This window comes from Mobula birostris, chromosome 13, assembly GCF_030028105.1.
Source record: "Mobula birostris isolate sMobBir1 chromosome 13, sMobBir1.hap1, whole genome shotgun sequence".
Classification (NCBI taxonomy): Eukaryota; Metazoa; Chordata; class Chondrichthyes; order Myliobatiformes; family Myliobatidae; genus Mobula; species Mobula birostris.
This window is the reverse complement of record NC_092382.1, coordinates 93,692,301-93,712,708: the sequence shown is the minus strand read 5'-3', so window position 1 is coordinate 93,712,708 and position 20,408 is coordinate 93,692,301. Positions and strand designations below refer to the sequence as shown.

The 20,408-nt window shown below is 60.7% G+C and overlaps 1 protein-coding gene across 5 annotated transcripts in view; it reads left to right on the top strand.

The window, feature by feature from the left end:
- The window catches only part of LOC140207184 (uncharacterized), a 49,723-nt gene that overhangs the window by 16,549 nt on the left and 12,766 nt on the right, over window positions 1–20,408 (top strand). For all 5 annotated transcript variants that reach the window (XM_072275536.1, XM_072275535.1, XM_072275534.1 and 2 more), the window contains exons 4-6: window positions 5,394–5,558; window positions 9,059–9,210; window positions 17,781–17,893. In XM_072275536.1, the coding sequence (XP_072131637.1) occupies window positions 5,394–5,558; window positions 9,059–9,210; window positions 17,781–17,893 (430 nt within the window). The remainder of the gene's footprint in view (window positions 1–5,393; window positions 5,559–9,058; window positions 9,211–17,780; window positions 17,894–20,408) is intronic.

The following is a 20,408-nucleotide window of genomic DNA, read 5'->3' as shown; positions in this document are numbered from 1 at the left end:
ACGACAGCTCCTGGCCCGTCCTGGTCTCCCCACACTCTGCCCGATCTGTCGTCCCCACACTCTTGCTCCGATCTGTCTGCTCCCACAACACTCTGCGGCCGTTCCTGTCCTCCCCACACTCTGCCCGTCCTGTCTCCCCCACATCTCGCCCCGTTCCCTGTCTCCCCCCACACTCTCCCCGTCCTGTCCCGCCCACCCTCTCCCCGTCCTGTCCCCCCCACACTCTCCCCGTCCTGTCCCCCCCACACTCTCCCTGTCCTGTCCCCCCCCACACTCTCCCTTGTCCTGTCCCCCCCCCACACTCTCCTTGTCCTGTCCTGTCCCCCCCACACTCTCCCGTCCTGTCCCCCCCACACACTCCCAGTCCTGTCCCCCCCACACTCTCCCGTCCTGTCCCCCACACTCTCCCCCGTCTGTCCCCCCCCCACACTCTCCCCCTTCCTGTCCCCCCCCACATTCTGCCCATCCTGTCCCCCCACACTCTCCCCGTCCTGTCCCCCCACACTCTCCCTTGTCCTGTCCCCCCACACTCTCCCTTGTCCTGTCCCCTCCCACAACTCTCCCTTGTCCTGTCCTGTCCCCCCCCACACTCTCCCCGTCCTGTCCCCCCACACTCTCCCCCGTCCTGTCCCCCCACACTCTCCCCGTCCTGTCCCCCCCACACTCTCCCTTGTCCTGTCCCCCCCAACACTCTCCTGTCCTGTCCTGTCCCCCCCCACACTCTCCCCGTCCTGTCCCCCCCCTCACACTCCCAGTCCTTGTCCCCCCACACTCTCCCCCGTCGGCCCCCCACACTCTCCCTGTCCTGTCCCCCCCCACACTCTCCCCGTCCTGTCCCCCCCCTCACACTCTCCCCGTCCTGTCCCCCCACACTGCTCCCCGTCCCTGTCCCCCCCACACTCTCCCCGGTCCTGTCCCCCCCTCATACTCTCCCCGTCCTGTCCCCCCCACATCTGCCCGTCCTGTCCCCCCACACTCTCTCCCGTCCTGTCCCCCCACACTCTCCCCGTCCTGTCCCCCCACACTCTCCCTTCTCTGTCCCCCCCACACTCTCTCTTGTCCTGTCCCCCCCACACTCTCCTCTTGTCCTGTCCTGTCCCCCCCCACACTCTCCCTCGTCCTGTCCCCCCCCCACACTCACCCAGTCCTGTCCCCCCCACACTCTCCCCGTCTGTCCCCCCCCACACTCTCCCCTCCTGTCCCCCCCCACACTCTCCCCCCGTCGTGTCCCCCCCACACTCTCCCTGTCCTGTCCCCCCCCACACTCTCCCCGTCCTGTCCCCCCCCACATTCTGCCCGTCCTGTCCCCCCCACACTCTCCCCGTCCTGTCCCCCCCCACAGACTCCCAGTCCTGTCCCCCCCCACACTCTCCCCATCCTGTCCCCCCCACACTCTGCCCATCCTGTCTCCCCACACTCTCCCCGTCCTGTTCCCCCCCACACTCTCCCCGACCTGTCCCCCCCACACTCTCCCCCTCCTGTCCTCCAACATGTCTCCCAGTCATGTCCCCCACACTCTCCCCGTCCTGTCCCCCCCACAAACTCCCAGTCCTGTCCCCCCTCCCTCTCCCCGTCGCTGTCCCCCCCCCACACTCTCCCCTCCTGTCCCCCCTCCCTCTCCCCGTCCTGTCCCCCCCCACACTCTCCCGTCCTGTCCCCCCCCACACTCTCCCGTCCTGTCCCCCCCCCACACTCTCCCCCGTCCTGTCCCCCCCCACACTCTCCCCGTCCTGTCCCCCCACATTCTGCCCGTCCTGTCCCCCCCACATTCTGCCCGTCCTGTCCCCCCCCCACATTCTGCCCGTCCTGTCCCCCCACACTCTCTCCCGTCCTGTCCCCCCACACTCTCCCCGTCCTGTCCCCCCCACACACTCCCAGTCCTGTCCCACACACACTCCCAGTCATGTCCCCCCACACTCTCCAGTCCTGTCCCCCCTCCTCTCCCCGTCCTGTCCCCCCCACACTCTGCCCGTCCTGTCCCCCCACACTCTGCCCGTCCTGCCCCCCCACACTCTCCCCGTCCTGTCTCCCCCCCCTCTCCCCCGTCCTGTCTCCCCCCCAACATTCTCCTCATCCTGTCACCTCCAAACTCTGCCCGTCCTGTCTCCCCACGACACTCTGCCCGTCCCTGTCTCCCCACACTCTGCCCGTCCTGTCTCCCCACACTCTGCCCGTCCTGTCTCCCCACACTCTCCCCATCCTGTCCCCCCCACACTCTCCCCGTCCTGTCCCCCCACACTCTCCCCGTCCTGTCCCTCCCCACACTCTGCCCGTCCTGTCCCCCCCCACATTCTCCTCGTCCTGTCCCCTCCCCACATTCTCCTCGTCCTGTCCCTCCCCACACTCTGCCCGTCCTGTCCCCCCCCCCACACTCTGCCCGTCCTGTCCCCCCCCACACTCTGCCCGTCCTGTCCCCCCACACTCTGCCCGTCCTGTCCCCCCACACTCTCCCAGTCCTGTCCCCCCCCACCTTCTCCCCGTCCTGTCCCCCCCCACACTCTCCCGTCCTGTCCCCCCCCCACACTCTCCCCGTCCTGTCTCCCACACTCTCCCCGTCCTGTCCCCCCCCACACTCTCCCCGTTCTGTCCCCCCCCCACATTCTGCCCATCCTGTCCCCCCCACACTCTCCCCGTCCTGTCCCCCACACTCTCCCTTGTCCTGTCCCCCCCACACTCTCCCTTGTCCTGTCCCCCCCACACTTCTCCTTGTCCTGTCCTGTCCCCCCCCCACACTCTCCCCGTCCTGTCCCCCCACACTCTCCCCGTCCTGTCCCCCCACACTCTCCCCCGTCCTGTCCCCCCCACACTCTCCCTTGTCCTGTCCCCCCCACACTCTCCCTTGTCCTGTCCTGTCCCCCCCCACACTCTCCCCGTCCTGTCCCCCCCACACACTCCCAGTCCTGTCCCCCCCCCACACTCTCCCCGTCCTGTCCCCCCCACACTCTCCCTGTCCTGTCCCCCCCCACACTCTCCCCGTCCTGTCCCCCCCACACTCTCCCCGTCCTGTCCCCCCCACACTCTCCCTGTCCTGTCCCCCCCCCATACTCTCCCCATCCTGTCCCCCCCCCCCACATTCTGCCCGTCCTGTCCCCCCACACTCTCCCCGTCCTGTCCCCCCCACACTCTCCCCGTCCTGTCCCCCCCACACTCTCCCTTGTCCTGTCCCCCCCACACTCTCTCTTGTCCTGTCCCCCCCACACTCTCCCTTGTCCTGTCCTGTCCCCCCCCCACACTCTCCTCCGTCCTGTCCCCCCCACACAATCCCAGTCCTGTCCCCCCCCACACTCTCCCCATCCTGTCCCCCCCCACACTCTGCCCATCCTGTCTCCCCACACTCTCCCCGTCCTGTTCCCCCCCACACTCTCCCCGTCCTGTCCCCCCCACACTCTCCCCGTCCTGTCCTCCAACAGTCTCCCAGTCATGTCCCCCCACACTCTCCCCGTCCTGTCCCCCCCACAAACTCCCAGTCCTGTCCCCCCCCCTCCTCTCCCCGTCCTGTCCCCCCCCCACACTCTCCCCGTCCTGTCCCCCCTCCCTCTCCCCCGTCCTGTCCCCCCCCCACACTCTCTCCCGTCCCTGTCCCCCCCCCACACTCTCCCCGTCCTGTCCCCCCCCCACACTCTCCCCGTCCTGTCCCCCCCCACACTCTCCCGTCCTGTCCCCCCCACATTCTGCCCGTCCTGTCCCCCCCCCACATTCTGCCCGTCCTGTCCCCCCCCCCACATATCTGCCCGTCCTGTCCCCCCACACTCTCCCCGTCCTGTCCCCCCACACTCTCCCCGTCCTGTCCCCCCCACACACTCCCAGTCCTGTCCCACACACACTCCCAGTCATGTCCCCCCACACTCTCCCAGTCCTGTCCCCCCTCCCTCTCCCCGTCCTGTCCCCCCCCACACTCTGCCCGTCCTGTCCCCCCACACTCTGCCCGTCCTGCCCCCCCCACACTCTCCCCGTCCTGTCTCCCCCCCCCTCTCCCCGTCCTGTCTCCCCCCCCAACATTCTCCTCATCCTGTCACCTCACCTCCAACTCTGCCCGTCCTGTCTCCCGCACGACACTCTGCCCGTCCTGTCTCCCCACACTCTGCCCGTCCTGTCTCCCCCACACTCTGCCCGTCCTGTCTCCCCCACACTCTCCCCATCCTGTCCCCCCCCACACTCTCCCCGTCCTGTCCCCCCACACTCTCCCCGTCCTGTCCCTCCCCACACTCTGCCCGTCCTGTCCCCCCCCACATTCTCCTCGTCCTGTCCCTCCCCACACTCTGCCCGTCCTGTCCCCCCCCACACTCTGCCCGTCCTGTCCCCCCCCCACACTCTGCCCGTCCTGTCCCCCCACACTCTGCCCGTCCTGTCCCCCCACACTCTCCCAGTCCTGTCCCCCCCCACCTTCTCCCCGTCCTGTCCCCCCACACTCTGCCCGTCCTTTCCCCCCACACTCTCCCCGTCCTATCCCCCCACACTCTCCCCCGTCCTATCCCCCCCACACACTCCCAGTCCTGTCCCCCCCTACACTCTCCCCGTCCTGTCCCCCCCACACTCTGCCCGTCCTGTCCCCCCACACTCTCCCAGTCCTGTCCCCCCCACACTCTCCCCGTCCTGTCCCCCCCCACACTCTCCCCGTCCTGTCCCCCACACACACTCCCCGTCCTGTCCCCACACACACTCCCCGTCCTGTCCCCCCCACACTCTCCCAGTCCCTGTCCCCCCCTCCCCGTCCTGTCCCCCCCACACTCTCCCCGTCCTGTCCCCCCCACACTCTCCCCGTCCTGTCCCCCCCACACTCTGCCCGTCCTGTCTCCCCACCCTCTCCCCGTCCTGTCCCCCCTCCCTCTCCCCGTCCTGTCCCCCCTCCCTCTCCCCGTCCTGTCCCACCCACACTGTCCCCGTCCTGTCCCCCAACAGTCTCCCCGTCCTGTCCCCCCCATACTCTCCCCGTCCTGTCCCCCACCACACTCTCCCCATCCTGTCCCCCCACCCCTCTCCCCGTCCTGTCCCCCCACACTCTCCCCCGTCCTGTCCTCCAACAGTCTCCCCGTCCTGTCCCCCCCCCACACTCTCCCCGTCCTGTCCCCCCCCACACTCTCCCCGTCCTGTCCTCCAACAGTCTCCCAGTCATGTTCCCCCCACACTCTCCCTGTCCTGTCCCCCCTCCCTCTCCCCGTCCTGTCCCCCCCCCACACTCTCCCCGTCCTGTCCCCCCCCACACTCTCCCAGTCCTGTCCCCCCCCACACTCTCCCCGTCCTGTCCCCCCTACCCACTCCCCGTCCTGTCCCCCCACACTCTCCCAGTCCTGTCCCCCCCCTCTCCCCGTCCTGCCCCCACCCACACTCTCCCCGTCCTGTACCCCCCAACACTCTCTCAGGAGTGCTGACGGACTTGTCTGCTGGCTGTGCAGATGCAAGGATGCAGGGGCGGCTGCGGCAGGCACAGGACGGCCTGCAGGACACGACAGAGCGGTACCTGAGGCTGCAGCAGAGCGCCCGCATGCGGGAGGAGCAGTACTGCGGTCGGTTCCGCAACTCCACCCAGCACTGGCTGCACCTCTTCTGTGAGAAGTACGGTGAGTGCCGATGTGGTAAACTTCTGGCCGAGGCAAAGGCACCACGTACCGCGGTGAATGTAACTTCAACTCTGTATCAGCAAGTTACCAGAGAGAACCCTCCTTGAGCGCTCTCTTGGGCTGCTCCGGGGGTCTCCCGCCCTCTAAAACAAATACAGCCCCTTTTTATACATGTGCAGCCACGCACACAGCTACATGTGGGTTCACCCCCCCCCACCTTAGTTTCTGTGCAGATCAGTATTGTTAACTTTATCAGCCAAAAATTGTTTGTGTAACAATATTAATTGCCACTATGCCTCGACACAGACAGGCACAGGCTTACCATTCCAAGCCTCCTGCCCGTGAAACAACTATTCCTTTCAATGCTCATCTTGCAGGTACCATAGTGTGTAGGTCCCTTACAGCAATTCGTCAAGCAGTGATACAAGTTTTTCTCAGTAAGAGCCAAAGTTAAGCAGAGGTCACATACCAAAGGATGATGACACCCACTCAGCTGATCTTATGAGATAATATTTGTGCTTCTATGTCTTTTTCTCAAACTCTTAGCCGCTATGACCGTTAGAAAATAGCAAGGCTCATGAGGCCCACAGGATGCGAACTTCTTAACATTACACTGGGGGTACAGTCAACACTTCACTGCGGGGATCGACACTGTCCAGAGACGGCTCAGTCTCACACCGGTGTGTAGACCGGACGTGACACTCGGCCCTTCACCGGGGTGTAGACCGGACGTGACACTCGACCCTTCACCGGGGGTGTAGACCGGACGTGACACTCAACCCTTCACCGGGGTGAAGACCGGACGTTACACTCGACCCTTCACTGGGGTGTAGACAGGACGTGACATTCGACCCTTCACCGGGGTGGAGACCGGATGTCACACTCGACCCTTCACCGGGGTGGAGACCGGATGTCACACTCGACCCCTTCACCGGGGTGGAGACCGGACGTGACACTCGACCCTTCACCGCGTGGAGACCGGACATGACACTCGACCCTTCACCGCGTGGAGACCGGACGTGACACTCGACCTTTCACCACGGGTGGAGACCGGACGTGACACTCGACCCTTCACCGGGGTGCAGACCGGACGTGACACTCGTACCCTTCACTGGGGTGTAGTCCGGACGTGACACTCGACCCTTCACCGAGGTGGAGACCGGGACATGACACTCGACCCTTCACTGAGGGTGGGGACCGGACGTGACACTCGACCCCTTCACCGGGGTGCAGACCGGACGTGACACTCGACCCTTCACCGGGTGCAGACCGGACGTGACACTCGACCCTTTACCGGGGTGCAGACCGGGACGTGACACTCGACCCTTCACTGGGGTGCAGACTGGATATGACACTCGACCCTTCACCGGGGTGCACACCGGACGTGGACACTCGACCCTTCACCGGGTCGGGACCGGACGTGACACTCGACCCTTCACCACGGCTATATACTCGGTGTGGATACCACTCGGCCCCTCTCGGTGGGTTAGATTGGTTCTACCGACTACCCGGCCATTCCTTTTGGATGTAGACCCAGAGCAGAGGACCACTCTGCCTGTTGCTGTGGGTTAGAGTGGATTCATAGACCAATTAGCCCCTCATTTGACTCCTTGCTGTGAATAAGACTGGTTCCATAGGACTGCTTGACCCATAGCTCTGGTATCGTCTGGCTGTGGAGATTTTTCGACCTTCACTGGGAAATTGACGTGTTCTGGAGACCACTCAATTCCTTTCGTGGGGTTTGTCCGGCTGTGGAGACCATCTGGCCCGTCACTGGCTGGTGAAGGGTCTGTCAGCTCAACAGGTGTGTTGGGACTAACATTACATCAGGAATAGGAGCAGGAGTAGGGCATCTGGCCTGTTGAGCCTGTTGTGCCTTTCAAAAATATTATGGCAGTTCTGGTCTTGGCCTCATCTCCAACTACCTGCACTTTCCCCATAACCCTTAATTCCCCTACAATGCAAAAATCTATCCAATCTTGTCTTAAATATATTTACTGAGGTAGCCACCACTGCTTCATTGGGCAGAGAATTTCACAGATTCACCACTCTTTAGGAAAAGCAGTTCCTCCTCATCTCTGTCCTAAATCTACTCCCCCAAATCTTGAGGCTATGTCCCCTATTTCTAGTCTCACCTATCAGTGGAAACAACTTTTCTGCCTCTATCATATCTATCCCTTTCATAATTTTATATGTTTCTGTAAGATTTCCTCTCATCTCCTCTCATTCTTCTGAATTCCAGTGAGTGCAGTCCCAGATGACTCATAGTCTAACCCCCTCATCTCTGGAATCAACCTGGTGAACCTCCTCTGCACCGCCTCCAAAGCCAGTCTATCCTTCCTCAAGTAAGGAGACCAGAACTGCACACAGTACTCCAGGTGCGGCCTCACCTGTACCCTGTACAGTTGCAGCATAACCTCCCTGGTCTTAAATTCAATCCCTCTAGCAATGAAGGCCAGCATCCCATTTGCCTTCTTGATAGCCCGCTGCACCTACAAACCAACCTTTTGTGATTCATGCACAAGCACTCCCGTCCCTCAGCACAGCAGCATCCTGTGATCTTTTACTGTTTAGTTAATCATCTGCTTTTCCATTTTTTCTTCCAAAGTGGATGACTTCATATTTACCAACATTGTACTCCGTCTGCCTGACCTTTGCCCACTCACTTAATCTATCTAAATCTCTCTGCAGACTCTCTGTATCTTCTACACAGTTTGCTTTTCCACTCAATTTAGTGTCATCAGCAAATTTAGATACACTGTACTCAGTCCCCTCTTCCAGATTGTTAGTGTATATCACGTACAGTTGTGGGCCCAGCGCCGAGCCCTGCGGCTCACTGCTCACCGCTGATTGCCAGAGTAACACCCATGTATCGGAATTCTCTCTTTCTGTTCATTAACCAGTCCTCTATCCATGCTAATATATCAGCCCCAGCTCTATGCATCCTTGACTTATGGATAAGTCTTTTATGCGGCACGGTATCGAACGCCTTCTGGAAATCCAAGTAAATACCATCCACCTGATCCCCTCTGTCCACTGCCTGTTATATCCTTAAAAACTCCAGTAAGTTTATCAAACAGGACCTGCCTTTGCTGAATCCATGCTGCATTTGCCTGATCGATCCAGTTCTTTCCAGAAGTTTCGCTACTTCCTCTTTAATGATAGCTTCAATCACCATCCCATCTACAGACATTACACTAACAGATCTATATTTCCCTGCCCTCTACCTACATCCCTTTGTGAATAGTGGTGTGACAGTCACCGTCTTCTAATCCACCGCGATCTGCCCAGAGTCCCGGAAATTTTGGTAAATCATCACCAAAGCCTCTACTATAACTTCTGTCGTTTCTTTCGGTACCCTGGGATGCTCCCATCAGGACCAGGAGTCTTATCTATCTGGGTGTTATGCAATGCTCCTGACAACTGGCCGCCCTTCTGCCCCTCCCACAGAGTGTGTGTCTCTGGTGCCTCTGACTGCCCCCCATCTCTTCCTCCTGCAGAGTGCCCCTCCAGGATCTGCGACCCGGGCTGGGTCCTGCTCGGCAGGAGCTGTTTCCTGTTCAGTAATGTCAGCCAGAGCTGGGAGCAGAGTGGAGAGGCCTGCGCCCAGCTGCAGGGACACCTGGCCATTGTCAGCAGCAAGAAGATTCAGGTAAGAACCCCCCCATCCCTGGTCACTCTCAACCCGGACACATGTGGAAGGGACATGGCCTCGCCCAGTAACTGTACACAAGATTCCTGTGGGGAGGGACACCTCCAGCACTCTCACTCCGCACCCGAAGATCTGTGCGAGCAATCTGCTCTCTCCAGTCACCCTTAAAAATAGAAACTCGCTGGATGGATCCTGCACGAACACCCACACAGGATGTACCCTGCCCTCGCCTCCCCGTGACACAGCACCGAGAGCCCCTCAGAGCAAACCTCCACCCTTTCTGTCATCCTGTGCTCAGATCCCCACCGGACAGTCTCCATGTCCCCGTCACCGACCCCAGATCCCCACGAGACGGTCTCCATCACTGACCCCAGATCCCCACGGGACGGTCTCCATCTCCCCGTCACCGAACCCAGATCCCCACGGGACGGTCTCCATCTCCCCGTCACCGACCCCAGATCCCCACTGGACGGTCTCCATGTGCCGGTCACCGACCCCAGATCCCCACGAGATGGTCTCCATCACTGACCCCAGATCCCCACGGGACAGTCTCCATCTCCCTCGTCACTAACACCAGATACCCACGGGACGGTCTCCATCTCCCCGTCACCGACCCCAGGTCCCCACGGGACGGTCTCCATCTCCCCCATTACCGACTCCAGATCCCCACGGGACGGTCTCCATCTCTCCCATTACCGACCCCAGATCCACACGGGACGATCTACATCTCCCCGTAACTGACCCCAGATCCCCACGGGACGGTCTCCATCTCCCCGTGACCGATGCCAATTCCCCACGGAACGGTCTCCATCTCCCCATAACTGCCCCAGATCCCCACAGGATAGTCTCCATCTCCCCATCACCAAGCCCAGATCCCCACGGGACGGTCTCCATCTCTCCGTCAGGACCCCAGATCCCCACGGGATGGTCTCCATCTCCCCATAACTGACCCCAGATCCGCACGGGACGGTCGCCATTTCCTCCATCACTGACCCCAGATCCCCACCAGATAGTCTCCATCTCCCCATCACCGACCCCAGATCCCCACGTGACGGTCTCCATCTCCCCGTCACCGACCCAGATCCCCACGGGACGGTCTTGATCTCTCCGTCAAGGACTCCAGATCCCCACGGGATGGATTCCATCTCCCCGTAACTGACCCCAGATCCCCACGGGACGGTGTCCATCTCCCCGTCACCGACCCCAGATCTCCACAGGACGGTCTCCATCACTGACCCCAAATCCTCATGGATCGGTCTCCACCTCCCCATCACCGACCCCAGATCCCGACGGTACGGTCTCCTTCTCCTCCATCACCGACCCCAGATCCCCACGGGACGAACTCCATCTCCCCGTCACCGACCCCAGATACCCACGGGACGGTCTCCATCTCCTCCATCACCGATCCCAGATCCCCACGGGACGGTCTCCATCTCCGCCATCACTGACCCCCGATCCTCACGGGATGGTCTCCATCTTCCCGACACCGACCGTAGATCCCCACGGGAGGGTCTCCATCTGTCCGTCACTAACCCAGATCCCCACGGGACCATCTCCATCTCCCCGTCACCGACCCCAGATCCCCACGGGACAGTATCCATCTCCCCGTCACCGACCCCAGATCCCCTCGGGACAGACTCCATCTCCCCGTCGTCCTGTGGTCAGATCCCCATGGGACGGTCTCCATCTCCCCCATCACCGACCCCAGATCCCCACGGGACAGTCTCCATCTCCCTCGTCACTGACACCAGATCCCCACGGGACGGTCTCCATCTCCCCTATTACCATCCCCAGATCCCCAAGGGACACTCCCCATCTCCCCCATCAGCGACCCCAGATCGCCATGGGACGGTCTCCATCTGCCCGTCGCTTACCCAGATCCCCACGGGACCGTCTCCATCTCCCCGTCACTGACCCCAGATCCCCACGGGACAGTATCCATCTCCCCGTCACTGACCCCAGATCCCCACGAGACGATCTCCATCTCCCCGACACCGACCCCAGATCCCCATGGGACAGACTCCATCCCCCCGTCGTCCTGTGGTCAGATCCCCATGGGACGGTCTCCATCTCCCCCATCACCGACTCCAGATCCCCACGGGACAGTATCCATCTCCCCCATCACCGACCCCAGATCCCCACGGGACAGTCTCCATCTCTTTCGTCACTGACACCAGATCCCCACGGGACGTTCTCCATCTCCCCCATTACCGAATTCAGATCCCCACAAGACGGTCTCCATCTCCCCTATTACCATCCCAAGATCCCCAAGGGACACTGCCCATCTCCCCCATCACCGACCCCAGATCGCCACAGGACGGTCTCTGTCTCCCCGTCACCGACCCCAGATCCCCACGGGACGGTCTCCATCTCCCTGTCACCGACCCCAGATCCCCACGGGACGGTCTCCATCTCCCCGTCACCGACCCCAGATCCCCACCGGACGGTCTCCATCTCTCCGTCACCGACGCCAGATCCCCACGGGACGGTCTCCATCTCCTTGTCACCACCCCAGATCTCCACGGGACAGTCTTCATCTCCCCATCACCGACCCCTGATCCCCACCGGACGGTCTCCATCACTGACCCCAGATCCCCACAGGACGGTCTCCATCTCCCCCGTCACTGACCCCAGATCCCCACTGGACGGTCTTCAACGACCCTGATCCCCACAGGACGGTCTCCATCACTGACCCCAGATCCCCACGGGACGGTCCCCATCTCCCCATCACCGACCCGAGATGCCCAAGGGACGGTCTTCATCTCCCCCATCACTGACCCCAGATCCCCACGGGACGGTCTCCATCTCCCTGTCACTGACCCCAGATCCTTACGGGACGGTCTCCATCTCCCCCGTCACCGATCCCCGATCCTCACAGGACAGTCTCCATCTCCCCATTACTAATCCCAGATCCCCACGGGACGGTCGCAATCTCCCCTGTCACAGACCCCATATCCCCACGGAACGGTCTTCATCTCCCCCATCACCAACCCCTGATTCCCACGGGACGGTCTCCATCTCCCCATCATCGACCCCAGATCCCCACGGGACAGACTCCATCTCCCCGTCGTCCTGTGGTCAGATCCCCATGGGACAGCTCCATCTCCCCCATCACCGACCCCAGATCCCCACGGGACGGTCTCCATCTCCTTGTCACCACCCCAGATCTCCACGGGACAGTCTTCATCTCCCCATCACCGACCCCTGATCCCCACCGGACGGTCTCCATCACTGACCCCAGATCCCCACAGGACGGTCTCTATCTCCCCCGTCACTGACCCCAGATCCCCACTGGACGGTCTTCATCTCCCCCGTCAACGACCCTGATCCCCACAGGATGGTTTCCATCTCCCCGTCACTGACCCCATATCCTCACGGGACGGTCTCCATCTCCCCATCACCGAACCCAGATCCCCACGGGACGGTCTCCATCTCCTCCATCACTGACCCCAGATCCCCACAGGACGGTGTCCATCTCATCCATCACTGACGCCAGATCCCCACGGGATGGTCTCCATCTCCCCGTCACCGACCCCAGGTCCCCACGGGACGGTCTCCATCACTGACCCCAGATCCTCACGGGATGCTCTCCATCTTCCCGACACCGACCCCAGATCCCCACGGGACGGTCTCCATCTGCCCGTCACTTACCCAGATCCCCACGGGACCGTCTCCATCTCCCCGTCACCGACCCCAGATCCCCACGGGACAGTATCCATCTCCCCGTCACTGACCCCAGATCCCCACGAGACGATCTCCATCTCCCCGACACCGACCCCAGATCCCCGCGGGACAGACTCCATCTCCCCATCGTCCTGTGGTCAGATCCCCATGGGACGGTCTCCATCTCCCCCATCACCGACCTCAGATCCCCACGGGATGGTATCCATCTCCCCGTTACTGACCCCAAATCCCCACGGGACGGTCTCCATCTCCCCGTAACTATCCCAGATTCCCACGGGATAGTCTCCATCTCCCCATCACCGACCCCAGATCCCCACGGGACGGTCTCGATCTCTCCGTCAAGGACCCCAGATCCCCACGGGATGGTCTCCATCTCCCCGTGACTGACCCCAGATCCCCAAGAGACGGTCTCCATCTCCTCCATCGCCGACCCCAGATCCCCACGGGACGGTCTCTATCTTCCCGTCACCGACCCCAAATCCCAACGGGACAGTCTCCATCTCCCTCGTCACCCACCCCCGATCCTCATAGGACGGTCTCCATCTCCCCATTATGGATCCCAGATCCCCACGGGACGGTCGCCATCTCCCCTGTCACAGACCCCATATCCCCACGGGATGGTCACCATGTCCCCGTCACTGACCCCAGATCCCCACGGGACGGTCTTCATCTCCCCGATCACCAACCCCTGATTCCCACGGGACGGTCTCCATCTCCCCGTCACCGACCCCAGATCCCCACGGGACGGTCCCCATCTCCCTGTCACCGACTCCAAATCCCCACGGGACGGTCTCCATCTCCCCGTCACCGACCCCAGATCCCCACGGGACGGTCTCCATCTCCCCATCACCGACCCCAGAACCCCACCGGACGGTCTCCATCTCCTCCTTCACCGACCCCAGATCCCCACAGGACGGTCTCCATCTCCCCGTAACTGACCCCAGATCCCCACGGGATAGTCTCCATCTCCCCATCACCGACCCAGATCCCCACGGGACGGTCTGGATCTCTCCGTCAAGGACTCCAGATCCCCACGGGATGGATTCCATCTCCCCGTAACTGACCCCAGATCCCCACGGGACGGTGTCCATCTCCCCGTCACCGACCCCAGATCTCCACGGCACGGTCTCCATCACTGACCCCAAATCCTCATGGATCGGTCTCCACCTCCCCATCACCGACCCCAGATCCCGACGGTACGGTCTCCATCTCCTCCATCACCGACCCCAGATCCCCACGGGACGAACTCCATCTCCCCGTCACTGACCCCAGATCCCCATGGGACGGTCTCCATGTCCCCCTCATCGACCCCAGATCCCCACGGGACGGTCTTCATCTCCCCGATCACCAACCCCTGATTCCCACGGGACGGTCTCCATCTCCCCGTCACCGACCCCAGATCCCCACGGGACGGTCCCCATCTCCCCGTCACTGACCCCAGATCCCCATGGGACGGTCTTCATCTCCCTCATCTCTGACCCCAGATCCCCACGGGACGGTCTTCATCTCCCCCATCACTGACCCCAGATCCCCACAGGACGGTCTCCATCTCCCCGTAACTGACCCCAGATCCCCACGGGACGGTCTCCATCTCCCCGTCACCGACTCCAAATCCCCACGGGACGGTCTCCATCTCCCCGTCACCGACCCCAGAACCCCACGGGACGGTCTCCATCTCCCCATCACCGACCCCAGATCCCCACCGGATGGTCTCCATCTCCTCCTTCACCGACCCCAGATCCCCACGGGACGGTCTCCATCTCCCCATTACTGATCTCAGATCCCCACGGGACAGTCGCCATCTCCCCTGTCACAGACCACATATTCCCACGGGATGGTCACCTTGTCCTCGTAACTGACCCCAGATCCCCACAGGACGGTCTCCATCTCCCCGTAACTGACCCCAGATCCCCACGGGATAGTCTCCATCTCCCCATCACCGACCCAGATCCCCACGGGACGGTCTGGATCTCTCCGTCAAGGACTCCAGATCCCCACGGGATGGATTCCATCTCCCCGTAACTGACCCCAGATCCCCACGGGACAGTGTCCATCTCCCCGTCACCGACCCCAGATCTCCACGGCACGGTCTCCATCACTGACCCCAAATCCTCATGAATCGGTCTCCACCTCCCCATCACCGACCCCAGATCCCGACGGTATGGTCTCCATCTCCCTGTCACCGACCCCAGATCCCCACGGGACGGTCTCCATCTCCTTGTCACCACCCCAGATCTCCACGGGACAGTCTTCATCTCCCCATCACCAACCCCTGATCCCCACCGGACGGTCTCCATCACTGACCCCAGATCCCCACTGGACGGTCTTCATCTCCCCAGTCAACGACCCTGATCCCCACAGGATGGTTTCCATCTCCCCGTCACTGACCCCATATCCTCACGGGACGGTCTCCATCTCCCTGTCACTGATCTCAGATCCCCACTGGACGGTCTCCATCTCCCTGTCACTGACCCCAGATCCTCACGGGACGGTCTCCATTTCCCCGTCACCGACCCCAGATCCTCACAGGACGGTCTCTATCTCCCCGTCACCGACCCCAGATCCCCACGGGACAGTATCCATATCCCCGTAACTGACCCCAGATCCCCACGGGACAGTCTCCATCTCCCCGTAACTGACCCCAGATCCCCACGGGACGGTCTCCATCTCCCCGTCACCGACCCCAAATCCCCACGGGACGGTCTGCATCTCCCCGTAACTGACCCCAGATCCCCATGGTATAGTCTCCATCTCCCCATCACGGACCCCAGATCCCCACGGGACGGTCGCCATCTCCCCATCACCGACCCCAGATCCCCACGGGACGGTCTCGATCTCTCCGTCAAGGACCCCAGATTTCCACGGGATGGTCTCCATCTCCCCGCAACTGACCCCAGATCCCCACGGGATGGTCTCCATCTCCCCATCACCGACCCCAGATCCCCACGGGACGATCTCCATCTCCCCGACACCGACCCCAGATCCCCGCGGGACAGACTCCATGGTCAGATCCCCATGGGACGGTCTCCATCTCCCCCATCACCGACCTCAGATCCCCACGGGATGGTATCCATTTCCCCGTCACCGACCCCAGATCCTCACGGGATGGTCTCCGTCTCCCCGTCACCAAACCCAGATCCCCACGGGATAGTATCCATCTCCCCATCACCGACCCCAGATCCCCACGGGACGGTCTTGATCTCTCCGTCAAGGACCCCAGATCCCCACGGGATGGTCTCCATCTCCCCGTAACTGACCCCAGATCCCCACGGGCAGTCTCCATCACTGACCCCAGATCCCCACGAGAGCGTCTCATTCTTCCCGTCACCGACCCCAGATCCCCACAGGACAGACTCCATCTCCCCGTCGTCCTGTGGTCAGATCCCCACGGGACGGTCTCCATCTCCCCGTCACCGACCCCAAATCCCCACGGGACGATCTCCATCTCCCCGTGACTGACCCCAGATCCCCAAGAGACGGTCTCCATCTCCTCCATCGCCGACCCCAGATCCCCACGGGACGATCTCTATCTTCCCGTCACCGACCCCAAATCCCAACGGGACGGTCTCCATCTCCCCATTATGGATCCCAGATCCCCACGGGACGGTCGCCATCTCCCCTGTCACAGACCCCATATCCCCACGGGATGGTCACCATGTCCCCGTCACTGACCCCAGATCCCCATGGGACGGTCTCCATGTCCCCCTCACCGACCCCAGATCCCCACCGGACGGTCTCCATCTCCCCATTACTGACCCCAGATCCCCACGGGACGGTCTCCATCTCCCCGTCACCGACCCCAGATCCCCATGGGACGGTCGCCATATCCCCCATTACCGACCCCAGATCCCCACAGGCCGATCTACATCTCCCCGTAAATGACCCCAAATCCCCACGGGACGGTCTCCATCTCCCCGTAACTGACCCCAGATCCCCACGGGATAGTCTCCATCTCCCCGTCACTGATCTCAGATCCCCACAGGACAGTATCCCTCTCCCCGTCACTGACCCCAGATCCCCACGGGACGGTCTCCATGTCCCCGTCACCGACCCCAGATCCCCATGGTACGGTCTCCATCTCCCCCGTCACTGACCCCAGATCCCCACGGGACGGTCTTCATCTCCCCCATCAACGACCCTGATCCTCACGGGACGGTCTCCATCTCCCCCATCAATGACCCTGATCCCCACAGGACGGTCTCCATCTCCCCGTGACTGACCCCATATCCTCACGGGATGGTCTCCATCTCCCCGTCACTGATCTCAGATCCCCACAGGACAGTATCCCTCTCCCTGTCACTGACCCCAGATCCCCACCGGACGGTCTCCATGTCTCCGTCACCGACCCCAGATCCCCACGGGACGGTCTCCATCTCCCCGTCACCGACCCCAGATCCCCACCGGACGGTCTCCATCTCCCCGTCACCGACCCCAGATCCCCACGGGACAGTCTCCATCTCCCCATTACTGACCCCAGATCCCCACGGGATGGTCTCCATCTCCCCGTCACCGACCCCAGATCCCCATGGGACGGTCGCCATATCCCCCATTACCGACCCCAGATCCCCACAGGCCGATCTACATCTCCCCGTAAATGACCCCAAATCCCCACGGGACGGTCTCCATCTCCCCGTAACTGACCCCAGATCCCCACGGGATAGTCTCCATCTCCCCGTCACTGATCTCAGATCCCCACAGGAGAGTATTCCTCTCCCCGTCACTGACCCCAGATCCCCACGGGACGGTCTCCATGTCCCCGTCACCGACCCCAGATCCCCACGGGACGGTCTCCATCTCCACCGTCACTGACCCCAGATCCCCATTGGACAGTATCCACTCTGCCTATCCCCTCCTGCCCCACTACTTCACCTCTCGTCCTTCTGCAGAACTTCCTGCTGGGGCACGGGAGGGCACCCCTCTACTGGATCGGACTGACGGACAAGGTGACAGAGGGCAGCTGGGTTTGGGTTGACGGCACCAAGGTTGCGGACGGTGTCATGTGAGTACCGCAGGCTGCCGGGCGTGGCAGTGGGGTGTTGGGGTTGCAATGTCGAGGGGAGCGTGTTTGAGACCACTGTGCAGAACCCCAGCACCTTGAATATCATCGGTGGGGGGTGGGGGTGTTGGGGGGAGATGAAAGGTACAGCACAGAGAGTCATCCAGCTCTCACTATCCTGCTGCATCAGTCCATGAGGCAAAGGAGCAGAATTAGACTACTCGGCCCATCTTGGCTCATTTATTGTCCCTCTCAACCCCACTCTCCTGCCTTCTCCCCGTAACCCTTGACACTCCAAGTAATCAAGAAAGTACCAACCTCCGCTTTAAAGATACCCAATGACTTGGCCTGCGAAGCCGCCTATAGCGATGAATGAACAGATTCACTACCCCCGGCTGAAGAAATTCATCTGCTGGGTCAGTTTGGCGGACAAGGTGGCAGAGGGCAGCTGGGCCTCATCTCTGTTCAAAAGGGGCATTCTTCTGTTCTGAGGCTGTGCGTCCTGGGCATGGAGCTCCCCTGCCCCTAGCCTCATCCATCCAGACTGTCTTGGCCTTTCAGTGTTCGACAGGTTTCAATGAGATCTCCTCTCCCCTTCCAAGTCCAGTCTATCTCGGCCTTTCAGTGTTCAACTGGTATTTATGTATTCATGAACATTATATTCCATAACCTTCCTTCTAACTTTATTTTGTAATATAACTCTATAATTGTTGAATCGTGTTTCTGTTGCATGTCGCTCCCTGACCAATGCACCACAGCAAATTCCTTATACGTGTTACTGTATTTGGCAAATGAAGTTCACCCTTGAGCCTTGCCTCTGTTTCTCCTTCCCGATTCCAGCCTCCCTCTGTGTGGGGGACACTACTTCCTCGCACCCGCTCCGAGTCTCCCACCCTTCAGCTTAAGCCTCTGACCTTCTGTGGATACTGCACCACGAGAGGAGATTCTCGTTATCCACCCCTCCACCCCTCTGCATGTTCTAACTTGTATCCGATCACCCCTCAGATCCAGGGACAACAAACCCATCCTCTCCCACGTCTCCTTCGAAAGCAGAATGCTCCCACACAGGAAACTTCCTCTGCACTGCCTCCAGTAGAATCCCACCCTTCCCGTGGTGTGCGGACCAGAACTGCACACAGTCCTCCTGGTTAGTCTGACCAAAGACACAGGGTTGTGCAGATGCTGGAAACCTCGAGCGAGGCAGGCAGACACAGACAGATGGACAACACCGGTGGAACTTAGCAGGACAGGAACAACTAGAAACAGCAGCAATCATCAGTTGACATTTCAGCTGAGGATGTACAGGAGCCTTTGGTCCCATCCGACCAGGTACAGGCAGGAACAGTTGTTACTCTACAAACATCAGGCTTCTGAACTGGCGTGGATAACCACTCAGCACAACTCCGAACTGATTCCACAGTCTATGGACTCCCTTCCAAAGACTCTGCAGCTCATGTTCTCAGTATTATTTATTTATCTATCTATCTGTTTATTGGCGCAGTTAGTCTTTTTGCATCCTGGATGTTTGTCGTTCTTCGTGTTCAGTCTTTCATTAATTCCATCGTAATTCCGCCATCCAGTGCCAGGCAGCCCACTTGACTGATACCCCTTCAACAAGCTTCCAATCCCCCCACCATCGACAGACAGATGCAGCAGTGTGTACTATCTACAAGATGCACTGCAACCACACACCAGAGTTCCTAAGGCAGCACCTTCCAGACCCACGACCACTACCATCTAGAAGGACGAGAACAGCAGATACCTGGGAACACCACCACTTGGAAATCCCCCTCCAAGTCACTCTCCATCCTGACTTGGAAACACATCGCCGTTCCTTCATTGTCGCTGGGTCAGAATCATGGACTTCCCTCCCTAACAGCACTGTGGGTGTCCCTACACGCCAGGGACTGCAGCGGTTCAAGAAGGCAGCTCGTCACCACCTTCTCAAGGGCAACTAGGGACGGGCAACAAATGCTGGTTGAGCTGGTGATGCCCACACCCCGTAAATGAATAAACAGACAAAAAAAAATTATTTGCTGTACGGTGCGAAGAGGTACCCAGACAAAGTGGCCGTTGAGTGTATGTCTGTGGTCTTCTGCGGATGTAGCCCATCCACTTCAAGGTGCTGTGCATTCAGAGATGCTCTTCTGCACACCACTGTTGTAACGTATGGTTATTTGAGTTACTGTCGCCTTCCTGTCAGCTTGAACCAGTCTGGGCCACTCTCCTCTGACTTCTCTCATTAACAAGGTGTTTTCACCCTCAGCTGTCACTCACTGGATCTTTCGCACCGTTCTCCGTAAACACCAGAGAATGTTGTGCGTGAAAATCCCAGGAGATCAGTAGTTTCCCAGGTACTCAAATGAGTGCGTCTGGCACCAGCAATCATTCGACGGTCGAGCTCACGAAGATCACGTTCCATCCCATTCTGATGTTCGGTCTGAACAACAGCTGAACCTCTTGACCATGGCTGCATGCTTTTATGCATTGACTGGCTGATTGGATACAGTATTTGCAT